The sequence below is a fragment of the Muntiacus reevesi genome, chromosome 4 (assembly GCF_963930625.1).
Source record: "Muntiacus reevesi chromosome 4, mMunRee1.1, whole genome shotgun sequence".
NCBI classification, from domain to species: Eukaryota; Metazoa; Chordata; class Mammalia; order Artiodactyla; family Cervidae; genus Muntiacus; species Muntiacus reevesi.
Window position 1 is genome coordinate 145,440,766 of NC_089252.1, and position 22,331 is coordinate 145,463,096.

Sequence of the window (22,331 nt, forward strand, 5' to 3'; positions counted from 1 at the left end):
TGAAAAGTAATGTTTGATGATTGGAAATACTTTTATTTAGAAAGTGCAAAAAACCTCTAAATATTAAATAAAATATAATGTCATCTCCATTAAACAAAAAGTAATGATGTAAATTTGCTCCTCCTTAGAAGTAACATAATTTTCATTCCCTGTCTACATAAAACTTCAGAAAACTTGTTTTCTGAAGTTTTATGGGGCATTTTTCAAAGAAAAATATCAAAGAGTAACCTTGATTACTACTTTTGTTGTCCAAATATTGAAATATTCATTTACAGAAAGATTTGCGTTTCTCTTTATTTTCACTAGTACCTTAAAACAGTATACTGATTAGAAGCTACACAGAAAGAGACATGTGACTATTTTTCAAACTATACATTCAAGAATTATAATCTAGGTTGGAACCAAATGATTTTCAATTTCTAAGAATAACAGTTTTATAAATTGTGCTGTTGAACATTAAAAAAAATCCAAGATGTGCATGCTAGAAAACAAAAAAAATCACCTCCCTAAAAAAAAAAAAAAAAAAAAAAAAGACAATTACCCTATCTCCAGGTTTTAAAACAGGTTCATTTTTGGTCCCCAGTTTATTAAGCAGTGTATAGGCCAACTTTAAACTTCTGCTCCACAACTTTCCTGGAAAAAGAAAAGAAAATAATTGTGTAGAAAAACACAGGTCTACTTTAATAAGAAGGCACTCAGTTCACCAGCACAATGAATAAGATATCCGTCACTGGCAAATGATACATTAGACAAGCATCACCCTCCACACACAGAGAGGCCTTCCCCCCAAAAACTGCTTTACATTCACTCTAGTTTAGGAAAGCCAGTCCCGCCTGCAAGCAAAAAGGAAACCACCAAAAGCTCACTCTAGACAATATTTCATACTCTTCTCTGATGTAATCTATCTTTAGAAATAATTTGATGCGAACTGATCACACTTAAAAGGAAGGAAACAATTTTTTATCACAAGACTGAAAATCAGACCACTTCTTTCTAAGCCTTTTCTGAAGAACCACTTACATATATGGTATTGAATAGTTGAATAACTGCAAAGCAGAAGTATGACTCAAATGACTGAGTATTCCATACCACTATATTTCAGTGAAAACAGACAATAAAAATGGAAATTATGTGAAACATGCAGATATATTCACAGATGTTAAATAAACATGTAAAAATCTCACTGCTTTTTTGAAGGGTATATGGATGAGATTAATGTACAGCTCCTGAGATGAATGCTAAAAACAACTTTAGGGAAGAAAGTCTATTCTTCCCCTTTTCTTGCTCCTTTTCCCAAACACCTTAGAAATTCTTACTAGATTATGAAGAAACTGAAAGAAAAATCATTTTACTTTGCACAGGCATGTTAGTTTTATACACAACTCATTCAGAGGGGCACCAAAGGGGAAAACTCATGTCAATCTGTACAATTCTTTAAATAAAACCATTTTTCTTCTCTAAAATAGTCTATATGGAGGTCTGTGGACAATGTATACCACTTTAGAAGGGAAAGAGAAATCTGTCTGAATAAACTAGTAGAAAATTGCACAGTCCAGGTTGAATCCATTCTTCTTGTTATTTAAGAGAAAACATAATAAAAATATTTTAAAAATTTATAAAACAAAACTAAATGGAAAAGTACTGATACTTTGATCACTATAGAAGCCTGTGCCTATTATGTGCAAGTGGCAGGATGAAGTAAATGACAAAGATGTGAAAAGTAATCAACTTCAATCTTTAGATAAAACTCTGATTTTTACCATACACCATTAATCCTGCCCAAATGTCTTCCTGAAATCCTCCCCTGGTATTTAAACATCAGTGGATCTACAAAGTCTCTTCTTTTAAGTAACAGCTGCTTGCAATAGTCACTTTAGCAAAAGAAAATATCTGGCAATAGCTATACTTAGGAGCTTAGGATCCCACTGAAATAGTTTAAAAGATCTACTGAAATACAGTGACCAGTAACCACTAGATAGCAAGATGAAAACATTACCCATGATAATCTGAAGAGCTATTAGGAGAAAAGGAAGCTGGACTCCTATAAACTCACCATAAGTAAGAGTGTAAACCGGCTTCCCCGTTACGTCCAGTGCGGTCAGACAGGGGCATTTTGCCTGAGTAGTGCCCCAGCGCTGCAAGGCAGACTCCAGAGCAGGGGGCCAGTTACAGATGACTCCTAGCGGTTCTCCCTTCACAGGGGTCATCTGCCGTCCCTCAGGCTTGGGTTGGTTAGGGTCTGGCTGAGGTACTATACCAAAAAAACACCCAACAGGTTATATGAATATATGATCTGAAGTAAGTACAAATACCAGCTAACATAACTGAGGTCTCTAATCTCAAAATACTTCCCTTTCCCTTTTTCTGGCTTCAACTCACTCTGAGAAAAGAGAGGACATTGCTAGAAATAGTAATCCACAAACTTGGTCATTAATTCATTTTCCCACATAACTGTAAAACCATATTTAATACATTTTATGCAACAAATCTTGACCCTGACAAAGCAAATCCCCAAACATACAAAGAAGCACAAAACATAAATTTGCATTTAGCACTTTTACAATTTTTAGTAAATTTATTTTTTTTTTTTGGTTGCTGTTTTATCTTTAGTAAACTTCTTTTAAAATCTTTAGTTTGTGTTTAATGTTAGATAGCCAGGTTCTATCTACCTCACGAGGTTACGTTTAAAGAAAAACCATGGAACTGTGAGTCAGGAAACCCAAGTTTACATTCACTTTTTACTAGTGTGACCTTGGGCAAAAGGAGTTACCTGAGCCTCCTTTTTCCTCATCTGTAAAATGCAAATACAATAACAGGTATACAATAGGGACCTACTGGAATCAGGGAAGATAAGGGGCATGAACGACAATGTTCCTTCCATGTCTCTACACCTCTGCGCACATCTCATATGGCCAACCCTTTGCCTCTTGGTGAATGTACACTCATCCTTCTTAGGATATACCTTCCCTGGGAAGCCGCCCGGCCATTCCTTCCTTAGTGCTTCCACACTTCACGTGAGTGCACTCTTAAAAAAGCACTGAGGATACTTAAGAGCTTCTATTACTCTAGAGGGTTTTTTCCCTCTTAGACTGAGAGTTCTTTAAGGAGAAGACATGGTTCTTATTCTTCTTATTGCCTTTAGTGCCTAATATGTAATGGTTGCTTAATCGCCTTAACTAAATTGAATGGAACTTGGGGGAGAAAAAAGAAAAGCACTAGGCAATTCCCTGGTGGTCCAGTGGTTAGGACTCAGTGCTTTCACTGCCGGCGGCCCAGATTGGATCCCTGGTGGGAGAAATAATATCCTATGTAGTGTGGCCAAAAAAAAAATTTTTTTTAAGCAGTAGATTTATAATAGGGTAAATTCCAGAAACTAGAGGTAAATAGTATTTCATACTTTTTCACAGAGACAAAATTAAAGTCTTCTTAATTTTTTTACAATGAACAAGTATTGCTTGAACTTTAAAAAAAATCCTGTATTTTCATAGCAGGAAGGATAATTTACATATGGAACAAAAGGTCAAGTGCTCACTGAATGTCAACTCTGTATGTAAGATATGATAAACATTGAGAAGATAAATGCTGCACGTATCATTTTTTGAACAAACATTTATTGCTTCTAATAATGTCAGGTACAAGTAGTACAGAGCCATGCCCTCTAGGAGCATCCAGCGTGCAGTGGGGAAGCACACTCGTACACAGAGCAAAGTACACATGGCCAGTGCATGACAGAGATACGAAGAGAAAGGGCAGAAGAGGACCATGCCTCCTAGCTTAGAGGATGAGGGCGCCCACCTGGAGGAGGTAAGGCCTGGGCTGAGTCTTAAAGGAAGAGTGGGGATCAGCCAGGTGAACAGGAGATGAGAGAAGGAGCACAGAAGAGAGAATGGACAGAATGAGCAGCAAGTATTAGAAGGGCAAGTGAAAGATGAAATGAAATGCATGTTAAAGCTCAATTTAATGACAGATTGGGGAAAACTTAAAATGTCTTCACTCATTTTTCTACTGATACAAAATTAACAGTTTCACTTTCCAACTCACCACCCTAGGTAAATAACGTTTGCATATTCCCAGACCCTAAACCACCTAACTATAAAAATAAACATAAGTATGATTCCTGTTAGACTTTGACTTTCATTTGCCTTCTGAACACACAGTACTAAAAAGACTGAAGAGGCTATTACTGACATAGACACTTGAAAATTCAGTTCATCAAAAAAGATGACCATAGTTCAGGGAGTTTAGTGACTCCAAAAGAAAGAGAATTTCATCTTAAGCTCATACATTATGTTGCTTGGTGCTTTCTGCTGCACCAAATGGGCTAAGACTGGGTTGAGTCTACTAACAGGATTAGTTCCGTTAAGGTTTGATGCGATCAAAGTCTGTTCTTAGTCTCAGGACATAAAAATGGACTGCAAAGCTACCAAGGCTCAGTTCTTCAGACAAAGGCTGTTTTTAGATAGATCTATTCATCACCCACCTTTAATAACTATTAATATCAAATGGCCACTTTCTATGCCCCCACATAGTCCCTTCCCAATCCTTCTATTAGATTCTAGATTCATTTTATCCCTAAATATTTTTTAAATTATTGAGTGAATAAATCACTCTTATCACTTTCTCTAGGGAGCTTTCCCCAACCATACAGACGAGACCGATTTCATCCTTTCTCCAAGCTGTCAGTACCAGTTGATACATACTTATTGACTAAACTCAGTTTTCAACTGTAGTGTATGTTTTGTCTAAATTGGAAACAACATGAAGGAAGTGACTATATTTTTATGAACCTTTTCCACCATCCACCATGTTAAAACAGATCTACATATGTACTGACTGACTGATTTAACAAAAATGATTGGGTTATATATCGAAAAAAAAAAAGGGAAACTTTTGAGGATGAATTTCATACTTCTATTCTAAGATATGGCAAATATAAATTATTTTTAAAATTATGTGCTTGTTCCTAATTTTAAAAAACTTATTTCCAAGCATAATTCTATGTTCCATAGCTATCTTCTTGTCTTTCCCTCCTCTCCCTCTACTTTTCACCTGAGATTTAAAATATAAATGATCGTAAGGGAAAGAATATCAGAAAGCTATGAACTCTTCAACCAAAAATGATGCCTTATCCATCCATAACTCCTACAATATTTACATGCAGTAACTGTTTACAAAATTTCTAAGGAATATACATGGTTTGGTATTATTACCACTACCTTCCACAATTTCTTCAGAATCATCCACAAAAAATTCTTTTAAGGGAGGCCTTTTGGGTCGTTTCAGAGTGTTGAGAAGCTGCTGGATTTTTGTGGATACTCTGCTATTGACAGGAACACCTAATAGGGAAAAAAATGGTAAGTTAAAATTAACTGATTTTAGGAATATTTCAGTTTCTCAATTCTCTTAGGAGCTTTCATTTTTAATGATGTTTGGCCTTTGTTCACAGTCTCATTCTATTTCAGCTGGGCTAAACAGGTACAAATACATACAGGATAATTTTTATGACAAGAGTAAAAATATGGTGCTATTATTAATACTGTTTAAAGATTCCATCTAACTTTCCTTTTCTCTCCTAGCATTCTTTTCTTTTTCCATACTTTTTGTTCAAAGTATCTCTGAAAAGAGAGAGCTGAAATGACTTATATGAGTAGGTCACAAGTCCTACCACTGCTGGACATTACACACTGCTGTTTATAATTTGAATATTTTCAGTTTAACTAATATGCCATATTTAACTACCAAACAGCTGCCTACCATCAGCTGTATCCATAAGGCTGGACCTGTTGGATCCTTTGTGCATGCCTTTAACTATCCCCGATGGGGGCAGATCAATATTTGCTGGGCGTATTGAGGAAGATGATGACGAAGAGGTAGTTGTAGTGACGTCAGGGGGAGTAGAGAAATTCTCTAAGAGGGGAGAAAATAAAATTTAAAATTATATTATGTTAGCAGTAAGAATAAGAATCTTTAAGTCTTTTTTTGTTGCTACTGGTTGTTTTTTAACAAGAGAGAAAACTACTTAAAGGGGCATTAGCTCTAATTTTACTAGCAAGATATGATGAGAGGAACAGGTTAAGCCAGGGCATATCAGCTTTCTAAAATTATTACTTTTGAGAACTTGAGCAGGCTTAGTAAGATCAAATCACATATCAAATATGAGTCTCAAACACATTCTTTTCTACACAGAAAATCTGGTAGAAATCCAATGTTATAAAAATAACCACGATAAAATAAAAATTGCTGGTGACTTCAAAATGAAACCAAAGTCAGTATGATCATTACAGTTACTAATATTCTAGTCTCTGAGCATTTCTTTATGTTTATGGTGGTTTATCTATGTCTCTTCACTCATTGAGGGCAGAAATTGTGTCTTGGAGGTGGGTCAGATAGCTCAAGTGTCAGATGAAGAAAACCAGATAAAATCCATTTTTAATTTTTATAAAACAACCCATAGGTAACTTGAATCTACTTGAAAGACAAGGTTCTCCACTTAGTCTAAGCATGATCAAACAGTGCTGTTTTATTCTGCTTCATGTAGGGATTCTTACTATAAAGAAATAATGATATAGCTGGAAGAGAGCCATTGAACAGGGAAGTGTTACCAAAAATTTAGAAGAAGAAAAAGAAAATTAGAGGAAGCAAAACGTAGAGTTCACAAGAATAATGAAAAGCCACTCAAAACTATGAATAAGGAAAAAAGCATAATATAAACAATTTCTAAAATTATTTTGGGATTTAGGTTTCCAGGCCCCAAAAGTCTACACTTACTAGCTTAAAACTTTTTACAGCTTTCAATACTTTGCACAAGTATACTGCTGTATAGTCTTTCTGGAGGATGATGTGGTAAAACAGACATTTTTACCTGACCCAGGTACTTGATCCAATTCCACTTATAGGAATACATCCTAAGAGGAAATAATCAAACGAATGCACAAAGTTGTGTGTGTGAGGATCTTCATTCCAGTTTTCATACAGCAAAAAACTGGATACTACTTAAATGTCCAAAATAGGGAAATGGCTAAAATAAACCATGGCAGAGCCATACAGTCGCATTTTGAAACCATGAAGACAAAAGTGTGATTCTATATTAACAATATAAAAGATTTCTGCTTTAAAAGCAGACATGTCTGCTAATAAAAGCAGGTTCTATTTAGTACCATTTCATTTCTGTAAAAACAAAACCAGAGCCTTACGTTATGCAAATAGCAAAGTCTAGGATCTACGTGAAAGTGATAACATTGAAGTGTTATACATAAGTGGGGCTGTAGCTTATTTTTCCTTTTATCTGTATTTTCAAATTTTACCTTTAGAAGCATGAAGTACTTATTAACTTCTGCTAGAGCAAACATCCAAAAGGCAATAATGTTGGATAAAATGGTTCCTGTGAGTTCCTGAACTTCTCACAGAGTAGAAGCAATATGAGATATGAAGTCAGGTAAAACCACCTTCTTAACAAAAACTGAGATAAAGTTAACTGAGTACCAGGAAACTATTTTTCACAAGTGAAACTGCTCTCTTAGACAATGTGGAAATAAAACCTGATCCCGCCATGGCTCTGTTGCCGACCCTCCCAATAGGAGAAGTGTTGAGTCTGTTCATCTGTAACTGCTTTGGGGTGGGGTGGGGGGGGTGTCAGTCAATTAAGAGCATAAGACAAGCCATCGGCTGCTGGCCCTGACCTTTTAATGTGGGCAAGCATGACCTTAAGGTAGCTATTTTCTTTAGAAATTACAGGCTTGAATCAAAAGGTTTCCAAGTTTTTCCTTTTCAGAAATCACTTAATAAACATACTTATAAAGTGGTACAGGAAGGTCACTGACAAAAAATTAAGACACCAAAATGCAAATGGATTGTCAAGAAAAAAGGAATAGTATCACAGACACATGATGTTTATATATATCGCTTCATGCTGTGTGTACCAACTAATTAAGCAAAGGCAGAGACCTGAACTTTATGTTTATCTGCAGATGTCACAGACGCTTAGCGCACACACACACACACACACACAAACATAAAGCCAAGTCAAGCAAAAGCACTGACCGACATTCTCAGCCCGCACACTTCTGTTGCAGCAACAGGACAGCAGCAAGGAAAATAAATCCAGTCTTCATGCTACAGACAAGAGAGTCTCACTGATACTGTCTTAATTCCAAATTTTCTCAGGTTTAATTTTTTTTTTCTTTTTTTTTGAGAGAGAGAGAATGTAGGCAACAATCCTGAGAAAAATCTAAGATGTTGTATCTTTGAATACTTTTTCCTTGATGGAATATTCTCCAGCAGGGAAAAGCACACTGAGACTGGTGTTACATCTTGCAGCCTGAGTATTGCTTATGGAAATATCTATGGCTTCAGGTGGGCAATACTATCGCCAATAAAGCAGACAATCCTCCATCATTCCAAATGTGCTGCTCCTGTCTCCTTCTTTGCCTCATTGTTTGTCATGTTCATTCTGATACTATTTTTTTAGGCCACCCTGAGAAAACCTAACACAAATCATAAACTATTTCCTGGCTACTGGGAGCCAAATGGAACATAATTTCTTGGGGAGATTCAGCTCCTACCTATTCGAGTATTGGCAAATACATCAGCTAGAGACCCACTGGTTCCTTTGACCTCTCCATGGGACAGCGTAGAAGATGCAGATGAAGAAGTGGACGATCCCTGAATTGACCGGTTGATCCAGGACTCGGCATTCTGTAAGCTCTGTTGCAAGGCAGCAGAGAGCGCAGCTTGGCGTCTCAGAGAGCCCTCATCCTCAGAGGCCGAAGACGTGTCTGTGTGGAATTAGAAAAACAGAAGTTCTCGATCCTGCCTAGAACACAGACCTTCCAGATCTTTCTCAATGAGCACACATTCAACTTTGACAGCAGCAAAACATTTTATGTAAAGCTTCTTGCGAATCTCAAAGAAAGGCTTATGAACCAAAGTTTGCAAAAATAAAACAGCCAAAATCTAGAGGTTATTTTAAGCTCTTTTTAAAAACCCATTTTTGAACATTTAAACGTCATTCACTGTTTTTGTTGTTGTTGTTGCAGTTGTTTTGTTTTTTTTTGGTTCTGGGCTTAATCAGTATCTAAATTCTTCTGCCTTATGTCCTTATGTTCAAATAATGCTGGAGTGCTTCTATTATTTTCCTCAGTGTCTTTGTTAGAGAACATTGTGATGGGCTGCTACCCTGATTTTCACAAGTACTTATTAATTAGTGTCTACTTAAAAGGAAATGATCTTGATGGCAAATATAAAAACCTTATTTTTGGTAACAACAACTAAAGTGCCAAACAGTGAACTCGATTTTGGGGAACGACTTCCGTGGAATTTAAGAAGCAGCGCTCAGCCCAGCAGCAGTCAGGGTTTTAGTGGGAAAGCCAGCTGGTCACAGGGCACAGGTGAGCTCTACAAACAAGACGAGAGGCCACAGAGGTACTGCTCTCCTTGGTTCCCAGAGAACTGTAAGGAATTCACTGGCGTCTGTATTTAGACCGGCTCTGACTTTCTAAATTAGAAAACTATACAGAAAAAAATAAAAAGAGAAAAGTTCAACCAAATATAGGACAGCTAAGGGAAGCAGAAGTCAGGAATTTATTCCAGCGCTCTGAGCATATGAGGCATACATGTTACAGCAGCATTTGGTCTGATGTCAGATAAACCCTCCTAAATGATTCTGAGAGTTACAATTTATGGCTTGTGCACTGAATTTCATTCAGTTTTTTAAAAAGATTAATATTCTATGGTTAGTCCTGCTGAACTCTTTCCTCTAACTCAAGTGAAACTGTAGGTCTGTGTTCTACTTCAGTTTAGAGAGCCAGAGAGAACTAATAGAACTAGAACAGTGCTAGCTCCTGATAACAGAAATTCGAAGAACAAGAGACTAATTTAATCTAGAAGTCAAATTGTGAGGATCTGAAGTAAGAAAGTTAAAATGACTACATCCTTTCTTCCTGATCTCAAACTACCCCTGATTTGTTATCTCACATTGAAGGAGATCTGAGGCCCAAGACTTATTATTATTTTACAGTGTACTATTTAACTATGTGATATGTGCTGGGAACTGTCAGTTCTGGGAGTTTTGAGATGTATGAATTCTTATGAGACAGTATATGCCCTAAGAAGGCTTACCATCTAGTACAGAAGACACACAACTCCTCAGATTATTTCATATAATAGATGCCGAGAAATGGGATCAGCAAAGGGTTTCACAGGAGGAACCCCAATCTCAGTCAAGGACTGAAATACTTTTATGTAAATCATGTGGATTTTGGGGAGGTAAGAGCAAAAAAGAGGCTGGAGAGGTAAACAGTAACCAGACTCCAAAGGGATAAAGTGATAAGGTTCTTTAAAAGGGAAAGAGATTTATAATCAAAAGGGGGGTAACAAAAGGAAAATACAGAGAAAGAAAAGTGATAGCTTTTTTAACATTTTACTTAATGAAAACATTTTCTGCATAATCTTAATGTTCAACTGTACCTTGGGATGCAGAGATATCTGTCTTTGCAAACATGCTTTAAAAAAAAGAAAAAGTATCTATGGGAAGAATGGGACAGGTGAATCTGACCCCGAGAATAAAGTATTTTTGGGGTGATACATCACAGGATCCCACAACCTCCACTGTATTCACAGAGTGTCTTTACTGCACCGTTTATTTTAATCTGTGTAAGTCTAAAATCAGAATAACTCAATTTTTAAAAGATAGTAAAAACAGTATTTTCCTGATTAGGTTTGTGGAAAACTGGCTTATTATGTTTCTATATTGGATCAATTATGTAATTAGGTATATTGTTTCAATTCAACTACCTCATTTGCCTGCTAGCCCTCCTTGGAGGGTTTAGTGATTACAACTGTGGGAGGCTTAGTGCTGTGGAAAAAACATGGCTTTGGTGTCCTTGCATTTGAACTCTGGGGCCACCATTTACAAGCTATGTAGGGGACAAAGTTGCCCATCTGAGAAGGCTGTTTGCTTATTTATCCATTTAATAAATACTCTAAGGATTACACTAGTTGGCAGGAATAATATGGTAAGCAAGAAGACACAGTCCCTACTCTAACAGGACTTAAGAGTCTTCAAGAAGTTCAGGGTTGGTGCCCAAGGAAGTAAGACCTCAACCAAGGTGAGAAGGGTTAAGTAGGAATTATTTATGAGAGGCACAGAGGTGGGGACAGAGGGGAGTCAGGTAAGAAACCTGGGAGGGGACAGGAAACAAAGCACATTTGAAGAAGCACATCCGGAAGAAACGAGACTAGCTGAAGCACAGGATGCAAAACTGGTAGTGACAAAAGATGAGGCTGGACAAGTAGACAGCACTGGGTTGCTAAGGGCTACGTAAGTCAGCTAAGGAAACTCACCTCTGCTAATTGCTGTGGGAGAGCCCAAAACAAGACAAGTTACAGAAAGCACCAGCAGTGCCAAAATATCAAGTCCCCCTTTCCCCTGAAAATCCCACCCTGTGTTACCTCACAGGTACAGAACTTCGGCCCTGCAAAGTTTTACAGTTTACATGTCAAGATTATACAAAATGTAAGCACTTCTCTAGGACTATATCTTAAAAAAAAAAAAAAAGCTCCTTTACATATCCATACATTTATTTTGTACCTTTTTAAAAAAAGTAACTGTCACTCACAAAACTGTTAGGGATTAGTACAGAATTGGGCAAGATTAAATTAATATTAACAAAGTCATTCTTTTCCCACTGATTCTGCTCCAGTTGAATAGGAACTCACAACTCTTATCCATCATAACTCAAGTCCTTGCCGAACCGCTTGTATATGATGGATTTAATAGGTTTACACAACAGGAAAATATTCTGGAAATACAGCTTGCCCTTCAGGTTGTAACTGGTGTGACTTTAACACTGTATCACTTAATAGTGATTACCGGAAGTCTAAAATCCATTTATAACCAATCAGGAAACATATAATGAGGAGTATGGTGCAAGCTACACAAGTTCCTGGAAAGACAATGGCTGACACTGGGTTCTGACAGCCGATATCCAAATTAGGTCCAGATACCAGCTTAGAACAGTAGGTAAGTCAAGATTCACTGAAAGGAAGACCTCACCCTAACAACTGCTACAAAATATGACACATAAACTAGGCCAGGAAATGAGAGCTTCAAAGAACAAGTAAGGGAAACAACCATTAAGCCAGTTAGTATACAGTAGTCTGGAGTCCATGAAAAGAAATATTTGTGTGTGTTTGGGGCGGGCAGAGTGGGAAGGGATGGTATCAGGCAGGAGAGTGTCATGTTCTCTTGCACTGGTGGGTCAGGGGAATGAAGGACTTCCAAAACCTTCAAGAGAGGCAAAGTAAGTTTCCATGCAGGCAAAGAGAGCATGAAGCTTAGGAAAGAAAATCTTTAGAGACCCAAGAAGGTGCAGTCTAAGAATAAAAACTTATATAGAAGTGAAGATTAAAAGGTTATTTCTAAAACAGTCCATTCTGGACTTACCTTGGGCTACAAATTCTGAAGTGATTAATCTAGCACTAAACTCAATCAGGGTGGATACTGATTGACCAGACGTGGGTCAGGAAGATGTTCAGAACTATCTGAGAGATTTTCCAGCATCCCACAGTGACCTTGGTGCACAGAGAGCTGGCTGGGAAGGGAAATTACTATGTAATCACGAATCAGCAGAGGCCCATGCGTTGTCTATTAACATCCATATGGGGATACTTATGAGAGAGGGGCGCTAGTAATAATTACTCCAGGATCACTCGACCCATAAGGGATTTCCGAACATTGTTTTTCAAGGTATTGTTCCATGTCTATGAAAAAACATTTCACAAAATGAACTAATATTATAATTAATCTTGCTGTAAGAAGACAGGTACTTTTTTTTTTTTAAACTTACTGCCTACTTGAAAAGTTAGACCAAATATGCAGTAACTGCTAGAGCTCCAGAATAAAACCAGAAAATATTTACTTGACATGGTAGCTCAGTTGGCAAAGAACCTGCCCGCAGTGCAGGAGACCAGGGGTTCAATCCAGGGGTTGGGAAGATCCCCTGGAGAAGGAAATGGCAGCCCACTCCAGTCTTCTTGCCTGGAGACTTCCATGGACAATGGAGCCTACAGTCTATGGGGTCACAAAAGTCGGACACGACTTAGTGACTAAACCATCACCATGGTAGGATAAGAGGCCATATGCCAAGTGGTTTAGAGAATAGGCTTTTAAGACCAGACTGCTTTGGACTCCAATCTTAGCTCTGCCATTGAAAAGGAGTTGGGCAAATCAGTTCTTATGGGTCTTAATTCTACTGTTTTGCTATTGTTCTTTTCTCTCTATTTTGGCGTTGTTTGCTCACAAAATCCAGTGGATCTTTATCTGTGGGGATTTTAAATTCCTGGACTGATGTATCCTCCCAGAAACCACTTGTGCCCCAGGTTATCATCAGCCTAGGACCACTTCCTAACGTTAGATTTAACAAACAGGATACCAGAATTCAATTCTTGTACCTAGTGACCACAAATTATTAGAGAAGATCACTACCCTCATTATTCTAAGGCAAAGCAGGCAAGCTTTCTCGAGAAGATTTTCTTTTGCTGAGAGGTTAATTTTTAATTTAATTTTCTCTAGTTGTCCCTTCTGCTAAAGGTGTGAACCCCTCTGGGGATCTCAATCCCAACTTCCAACCTTACATATGTCTGAGGTTTTACCTTTCCTACCCTTACAAATTAAAATTTAGGTCCTTTGTTGATGGTCTCTTCTCCTCCCTAGGAAAGCCAAAGTCAGCCCCATCTCACCACACTGATTTTCAGTGATCATTCTCTACCTCTCTCACTCCTGTATGTATTTAAAAGGAAGCTGATTAAATTCTACCTAGTATTTCTAAAGAGAAATTTTCTTTTCCCTCTTTCTAAGAGAGAGTTTTCAGGTTGTCTAACTGACCACCCAGCTAGAAATAGACGTCTGAGCAAGTTATTGAGCCTCTTTAAATCTGTTGTCTCATCTGTAAAATCAAACAGAGAATTGTCAAGAAAACAAATGATGAAAAAATGTTAAGCACTTAGCCTTTTGACTAGTACCCAGAGGTACTCAAGAAACGGTAGCTATGAATTATGTTTATCAGAAAATTTTAAATTTTATAATCACTTATTGAAATAAACTAATTCAATCTGATAGATTGGGTTTTTATTGTATTTTGGCTTAAAGAATATTAAATACTAAACTTCTAAGTACTTGCGGAGCTCTGTTCATAACTCATATCAATACAAATGATAGCATGTTATTAGAAGATCCAAAATTTATTAATTATAGCATATTTATAGAGGTCTGATTTGCCATCTCTGTTTATTTTGTGATTCTGAATAAAATCAGAATATTTAGGGGAACTCTCCAAGTTAGTAACTGACTAATAATGTGTTTTAGCCCATAAGCTCTCAGAAGGCAACAACTCTTCAATTTGTTTGGAATAATACCCATTCTAGGACCATGCATATGGGAGTATCTATTAAGCAAAAAAGAACTTTCCAAGAGTAAAAAACAGAATCAAGCAACGAGTCTGACACAAAATTGCTGTATCCTAGGACAAATCACTTAGTGAGTATAAGCTTGTCTATTGCCTCATCTCTAAAGAAATCTGAACTTTCCACTTCACAGAGTAGTTGGTTAAGCTGAACAACTGAGGCAGGGCAGCCACTGGTATATGAAAGTCCTCTGCATCCTGTAATTCCATATAGCATCATTAAAGTTTGCTAAAACTGTAACAATATTCCAGTCTGTTCATGGGCATTGTTTTCATAAATAGAAATACCAGAGAGGTAAATGTCTCTGTGTCTGGCCCCGTAAATTACTACTACAGTCACTTTCAAGCAGAGCCCTGTATAAGATAAACTCAGATCTCTAAATTTTAAGCTTCATTCTATGCCAGCCCGTCAAAGCAGCTTACTGTGCTTTGGGGTCATTATGTGGTCTATTTGTTCATCTGAGCACCCTCAAAATGCAGTGCAGGGTAAGTCCACATGGGTGCAGAAAAAGCTTAGAGGAAAAAAAATATATGCTGTAGTTTTTGCATTGTGTTTATCTGTATGAATGAGTAATAGCATTACACAAAGAAGCCCTACAAAGAAAGAGCTGAGGTAATTGCCTCATGACATTAGTAAATGATTTCAGCACATAAAGGGAACTGGATGGCAGTAATTCAAACAGTCTAAAAGACTATGAAAAAGGCCACAGGCACTAAAAGAACCACAGACTGCTACCAGCTTGGAGAATTTAGATTTTCCAATCCACAAGATAGAAATCAGTGCATGTATCAATAAGCAGGTTTTAGGGTGACTGACATTTTATTATTTGAGAAGGCTTTATGACAAATCAGCTCTCGTGCCAAATGTTTACCGTATTTTCCAGATTATATATGATTACTATGAACAAAACCAAGATTTATGACCTAGTTCACTTCCAGACTCTTTTTGTTAAATCCCTCCAAAATGGGCTCTAGGTTTTCACCACTCCAGTGACTCCCACAGGCACACGCTGGTTGCGGGGTAGGACGCCGACTGGCCGGTGCACTCTAGCAGATATCCCAGGGACCAGGCTCACCTGGCGCAGCGTGGGCAGAGGGAGGGCCTGAGCAGACACACGTTTCGTGACGTGTGTGGTGTGGCCTCTCAGTGCACAGGGGACAATGTGACTACAATACCGTGAAATCTGAGGTCAGTCTTGCCCTGCAAGAGCGGCACAGTTTTTCTAGAAAGAAAATAGCAATGTCACTTTCATCGCTGCCTAGAACCTGTTTTGTTTTGATTTTAAATCAGCCCGTAATCATCAGTAATTCATGTCAATTCTCCTCTTCCTCTTGACCCCTTGAGCAGAGCTTCAGCATTTCCTCTAAACTTTAGTGTTTTGGGGGCTAATAAAAAGGCAAGATAAAACCTACCTGCCTTCCCTGGGTTAGGCTGTAACAGGTTCTGGGAGACAGTGATAAAAGGGTTAAGGTTCAAGGGCCAAGTCTCTAACTGGTGGCTCTCAGATGCTTGGAGAGAATGGAATCCATATCCAGGCAAGGATACCGGAGTGGGTAGTAATTCCCTTCTCCAGAGGATCTTCCCGACCCAGGGATGGAACCCAGGTCTCCTGCATTGCAGGCAGACTCTTTACCACCTGAGCCACCAGGGAAATCTTTATCCTGACTTGGGAAAAACAAATTCCATCCCCCCAGTGGAAAGGTCCTGAGAGAAGCATTATGATACAGTCCCTCCACAGCCCCTAACACTGGAGCACAGGATGGTTCCAGGCATGTGTGTTGTTGAAGAAGAGCATCAAGTGCATCGAGGTTCAGCTCTCTGTGGGGGCCATGTGAGAAACTGCTACATGGGGTGCTCTCAGTGCTCGAGTTGGGACAGAACCCCTCTTCTATTTGACAACACTGATGTCTCTAAGAGCATATCAACATCTCTCACATACCATTCAGAGTTCCCGGAACAGGACATAAATAGATAGGAAACCTTCTTTTTAGCCTGCTCTGCTGAATAAAGGTCTTAAGAGAGAGAACTGAATCTTTACAATCATGAAATTATTAAAATGACCAGGTAATCAAGAAAATGACGCCACATCTTTAAGGCTGCAGAGTAGAACATTCATGTTTACAAATATAGAAGCCTGTGGTGAATTTCACAGGACTAAGGCCTTGTTCAGCAATAAACAGCCTCGATTTAGAGTTGGTGAATTCCCTTCAGGCAGTGACTTTGGAAGGGGACAGAAAGGGTTTCCATTCCGTCTGCACATTCTCAAAATCCTTTGCTGCACTCTCCCATTTTACCCGAGGCCATGGGAGAGGACTACTTCACAGGTGAATTTCTTTAGCACAGTTTCTGGGGAGGACTGGTTCTAAGGACTTGGGAGTCTGCGCTGCTCCCTACCCTTTGCCATTTACTACAATTGAACCCTCAGCTATGCTGCGCCAGAATCTGCCAGCAAGGAATAGCTGTGAGACTGAGGGCCCCCTTTGTCCAGAGGACCCGGCTGGTGCTGTACTAAGGCGACAGGGAAGCCATCCAAGATTCTGAACAAGTGGGCTGGAAGTATGCACCACTGTAGACACAAAACGTCTCATTGTGACGGTCTGCTAGAGGTATCCTGCGTTACATTTTGAGGATCACTTGAAGCCACAGAGCTATTTCTCTTTGGAACATATTGACACCACAGATGTAAAGAAAAAAAGCACACACAGTTAATGAGCCCATAGCACGTCCGGATGCTCTGAGAAGTTAGCCAGAACCGAGGAGAAGACTATTAATATAAACCTAGGCCAGGGGCTAGGATCAGTGTGAATAGCTCAACTTGACAGCTGTGAATCAGAGTCAACCACGACAAATGTAACCTTCCTGGGAATCTCCCCCAAAAGACAGGGTAAGTCACTGAAACCAAAACAGTTCAGGAAATGTTTCTCCCCCAAAGACTGTATGACCAGGAACACGACAGTGGAGAAACAGACACTATACTGAGGCTCTGAAACAGACGGACTGTTTAATCTCAGAGGCCTACACATCGAGATTCTGAGATTTCATCTAAATTTTTAAAAACTTTGGGGAAGATTCCGAATGGAAAAGACAACTTAAAGGTGTTCCAGTTGCTCTTCAAATATGAATTTGTGGGGGTGGGGGGTTGGAGTGAGGGGTAAGTCTTCCAAGTCTGGAGGGTGGTGATGGGCCTCTTAGTTCTGGCTTATCTCCTGATCCAATTATAGAAAGTGGATTTTTAAAGAAATATAAACATATACAAAATATATTAACACACACATAAACACTTACATATGTTTTCTAGGTTCATTGTAACTTGGCATGAATGCTCTCTTTCATAACACAAAAACATTTTGTCCCGAGATCACATACTCCTGTGACTGTTGCAGAGACAAAGGATCGGATTTAGGAGTATAAATTTGTTAAAGACATACATATATGACTCTGGGTCATATTCTGGATGACAATAAAGAATAGCTATTAAGTCACAGAAGGGTATTTCTTAGACCCTAAGCTTTGGCTTTATTTATGACTACATGAGTTTGGAGGTTACAGCAAGGAAATTCTGGAATTTCAGATAAAAAAAAAAAAAAGCTTTACTCTTGAGGCCTTTTACACAAAAGTGAAAACACAAAAGTGTTTACAGTGAAATAATCAAAACCTGTCACCTTCAGTGTGTACTCATACATTTCTGATGACGAGGAGAGAGTTTTAGCTCCTACCTCAGAAAAGAAAAAGCAGAACTCAAGCAACATCAAAGGAGTAACTGTCAGAGAGAAAGCTTCTGATAAACCTACCAGGTGGTGTGCAGGCATCCGCAGGAGACTGGACAAATGTGGACCGCCTTTTGGTGGGCATGGGCAAAGCCATTTTCTGTTCTTTATGCTTTGCCAGGGCAGCTTGAACTGCTTCTGTGTGGATATCTGAAAGATTAAATATTTGCATTGATTAGCTCCTGGTTCTCAAAGTGTTTACTTCCTTGAGCTGAACTATCACTGCCTCAGCTGTTAAAAAGGATGTTTAGGTGACTTTCATTTATCATTTGTGCTACAGCAAAAAGGAAAAACAGACCAAAGAAGTAGTCAAGGATAATTACATGAGAGGAAAATGAAGCCCAGAATGATGAGGAGACTGTTTAACACAACGGAAAAGAAGCTGATGGAGATGGGCATGTAGTGAGAGGGAGAATCTAACATGCATCAGGGCCAGCTGGGAACCCCACCTCTGAATGGAATGCATGTGATGCAGGTACCCAAAGGACACTCTCTGTTCAAGCTCAGGATCTGCTTAACTGTCTGAAAGGAGTTGACACTCTTCAGTTCTATACCACAGGAGAGAAGGACTGATTCTGATCTAGAAAATACAAGGGCCAGCGGTACTTGTTTGCCACTCTGCCCACAAAAGAACACAGCTCTTCGCTTGAATGTCTAATAGCAATCGCAAAATTAACATATCCAGAGAAAACTCTTGATTCTCCACTCCCATGCCAAAACTCAATCTATACTGCTACAAAATAGGATCATATAATACACAGTATTTTGGACTGTGCTTTCATTTTTTTTTTTAATATATTTTTATTTATTTGGCTGCACCAGGTCTCGACTGAGGCATATGGAATCCAGTTCCCTGACCTGGGATCGAGCCCCACGCCTGCACTGGGAGTTCGAAGTCTTAGCCACTGGACCACAGGGGAAGTCCCTGGGCTCGATTTTTTTTTTTTTTTTTTAAACTCTGAGCAAATCCTTCTGAGGCAGATAAGATCTGAGGTGACTTCCAGATTCAGAGAAATTTCCTCTTCTCAAGGAAATGGCCCAATCTACATATGCAAATGATCCTTGAAAGTCTGTCCCTTGTAAGAGCTGGACTAATCAGTTCACTTGGGGGGGTTGGGGGGGGCCAAGTTTAAACTGAATCAAGAAACTGCAGCTCCTAAAGTGGAGTCACATGAACAGCAGTACTCTAGAAGAGACTAAGTCATAATTAGAAGCTTAGAACTTTCAGCCCTACCCTCCATCCTCTAGAGAGAGGAAAGGGACTGGGGATTGAGCTAATCACCAATCACTAATGACCAATTATTTAATCAAGCATGCCTAGGTAAAGGAGTCTCCATTTTAAAAAACAAAACAAAACCCTCTAAAGTAAGGGATTTGGACAGCTTCCTGAGTTAGTGAACACATCTTTGTGCCAGCAGGGTAATGTACCCTAAACTTCACAGGGACAGGAGCTCTTGGGTTTGGGACTCTTCTGCACCTTGCCCTATGAGCCTCTTCACCTGGTGATCATTTCTACCCTTTATAGTAAACTGGTAATATTAAGTATTTTCCTGAGTTCAGTGAGCCATTATAGCAAATAATCAAACTTGCGGAGCGGGTGGTAGGAATTTTGATTTATAGCCAAATTGAACAGGGACTTCCCTAGTGGTCCAATGGTTAAGACTCTGCACTCCCAGTGCCAGAGGCATGGGTTCGATCCCTAGTCCAGGAACTAAGATCCCACCTAAGCAACCCCATATAGCCAAGCTGGCCAGAGGGAAGCAATGTGGAAACACTTTTACAAACAGTCTCCAACTTATGATAAATTCAACTAGTGATTTCTTTTCTTTTTTTTACTTTACAATGGTATAAAAGCAATACACATTTAATAGAAACTGTACTTCAAATTTTCAATTATTTTTTCCTGGATATGATTCTCTCCTGTGATGCCAGGCAGTAGCAGCAAGCTACGGCTCCCACTCGGTCACACAATCACAAATGGCTAACACACTTAAAACCATTCTGTAAACATATAGCCATTCCATTTGCCCAACTGTAGGTTAATGTAAGTGTTCTAAGCACATGTAAGGTAGACAAGGCTAAGCTATGATATTCAGTAGACTGTTGTTCTATGTTGAGTCACTAAGTTGTGTCCGACTCCCTGCAACCTCATGAACGCAGCATACCAGGATTCCCTGTCCTTCACTATCTCTCAGATTTTGCTCAAACTCACATCCATAGGGTCAGTGATGCCATCCGATCATCTCATCTTCTGTCACCCCCTTCTCCTCCTGCCCTCAATCTTTCCCAGGATCAGGGTCTTTTCCAATGAGTCAGCTTTGTGCATCAGGTGTCCAATTAAATGCATTTCAACTTATAATATTTTCAGCTTATGATAGGTTTATCGGGATGTAACCCCACTGTAAGTCAAGGAAGGTCTGTACTTGTGATTGGCCACTTCCTTCTCCAGGGGATCTTCCCAACCCAGGGATCGAACTCAGGTCTTCCACACTGCAGGCCAACGCTTTACCATCGGAGCCACCAAGGGAACTCAAAGGTGGGGGTCAGTCTTGTGGAAATGAGCCTGTGGGGCCTCCACTGACTCCAGGTAGTTAATGTCAGAAATGAATTAAATTGCAGGACAGTGAGCTGCTGTCTGCAGAGAACTAGAGAATTGATGGGTGTGAAAAACCCACATGCTAGGTAGGTACCTACCAAACAATAGCCACTTCTACCTCAAAACCACTCACTCATTATAGGTAACCAATCTCCTTATTGATTTATCCTGCCTGTATTTCTTTGTGCAAAAAAGAACCATATTTTTTCCATATCCCTGCCTTTCATACACACAAGGTAGCATACCATATGTACTTTTTTACACTGTGCTTTTTTCACTTAACAGTATATCCTGGAATTCATTTTATGACAGCTACTAGAGATCTTCTTCATTCTTTTTTTAAAAGTAGAGTATATAGCACTTCATTGTATACCAAAGTTTTATTCAACTGCTACTCTATGTGTGTGGATTTATGTGTTCCCAATATTTTACAATTACAAATAATGATACAACAAACAGCCTTGTGCAAATACAGTTCTATGTTAATGAGAATATATCTTCAGGATAAATTCCTACAAGTGAGACTCCTAAGTCAAAAGTCAAATACAGCTTAAATTTTGTTACATCTTGCCAAATTCCCCTCTGAAAGAGCTTTATCACACTATGGTGCTAACAGCAATGTACAAGAGAGCCTGTTTCCCCACGGACTTGCCTTCAGAGTATATTATCTACCTTTTCACTGTTGCCAGTTCAGTGGCTGAGAAATGACACCTCAGTATACTTTAAATTTGCACTTAAAAAAAAATCATTACTGATATTAAACATCTTTACACAGGATTTTGGAGCCATTTAATATTTGTTTGAAAGTGAAGTGAATGTTCATGGCACTTCACCATTTTTCCATTGGGAGTCTTAGTTTATTTTCCCTTGATTTTTAAAAATTCTTCATATATAAAAGATATTGGCCCTTTATCTCTGAGAAATGTTAGAAATATTTTCTTTCAGTTTGTCATTTATCTTTTGCTATTGTTTGCAGTGGCTTGTTGCCATGCAAAAGGTTTTGGTTTTTTTTTCTTTTTTTTTAAGATTCTATGGAAAATCTCAAGTCAGCAATCTAAATGCACAACTGTTCTTTTTTTGTTCAAAAAAAGAACAAAATAAAACATAAATTAGCAAAAGAAGGAAATAACAAGGGTTAGAGGAGAAATCACTGCAAATGGTGACTGCAGCCATGAAATTAAAAGACACTTGCTCCTTGGAAGAAAAGCCATGACAAACCGAGATAGTATATTCAAAAGCAGAAACATCACTTTGCCGACAAAGGTTCATATATGTACAGTCAAAGCTATGGTTTTTCCAGTAGTCACGTATGGATGTGAGAGCTGGACCATAAAGAAGGCTGAGTGCCAAAGAACTGATGCTTTCAAACTGTGGTGCTGGAGAAGACTTTTGAAAGTTCCTTGGACAACAAGGAGATCAAACCAGTTCATCTTAAAGGAAGTCAGCTCTGCATATTCATTGGAAGGACTGATGCTGAAGGTGAGCTTCAATACTTTGGCCACCTGATG

At 38.8% G+C, this 22,331-nt stretch overlaps 1 protein-coding gene across 2 annotated transcripts in view; it reads right to left on the reverse strand.

The window, feature by feature from the left end:
* The window catches only part of DIP2B (disco interacting protein 2 homolog B), a 223,070-nt gene that overhangs the window by 59,192 nt on the left and 141,547 nt on the right, over nt 1–22,331 (reverse strand). Inside the window, exons 4-9 of one of the 2 annotated variants that reach the window (XM_065934424.1) lie at nt 18,252–18,377; nt 8,562–8,774; nt 5,755–5,907; nt 5,217–5,336; nt 2,054–2,251; nt 542–633 (exon numbers count right to left, since the gene is read on the reverse strand). In XM_065934424.1, coding sequence (XP_065790496.1) covers nt 542–633; nt 2,054–2,251; nt 5,217–5,336; nt 5,755–5,907; nt 8,562–8,774; nt 18,252–18,377 — 902 coding nt within the window. Of the gene's footprint in view, nt 1–541; nt 634–2,053; nt 2,252–5,213; nt 5,337–5,754; nt 5,908–8,561; nt 8,775–18,251; nt 18,378–22,331 lie in introns of both variants that reach the window. The other variant, XM_065934423.1, reaches the window with a different exon arrangement.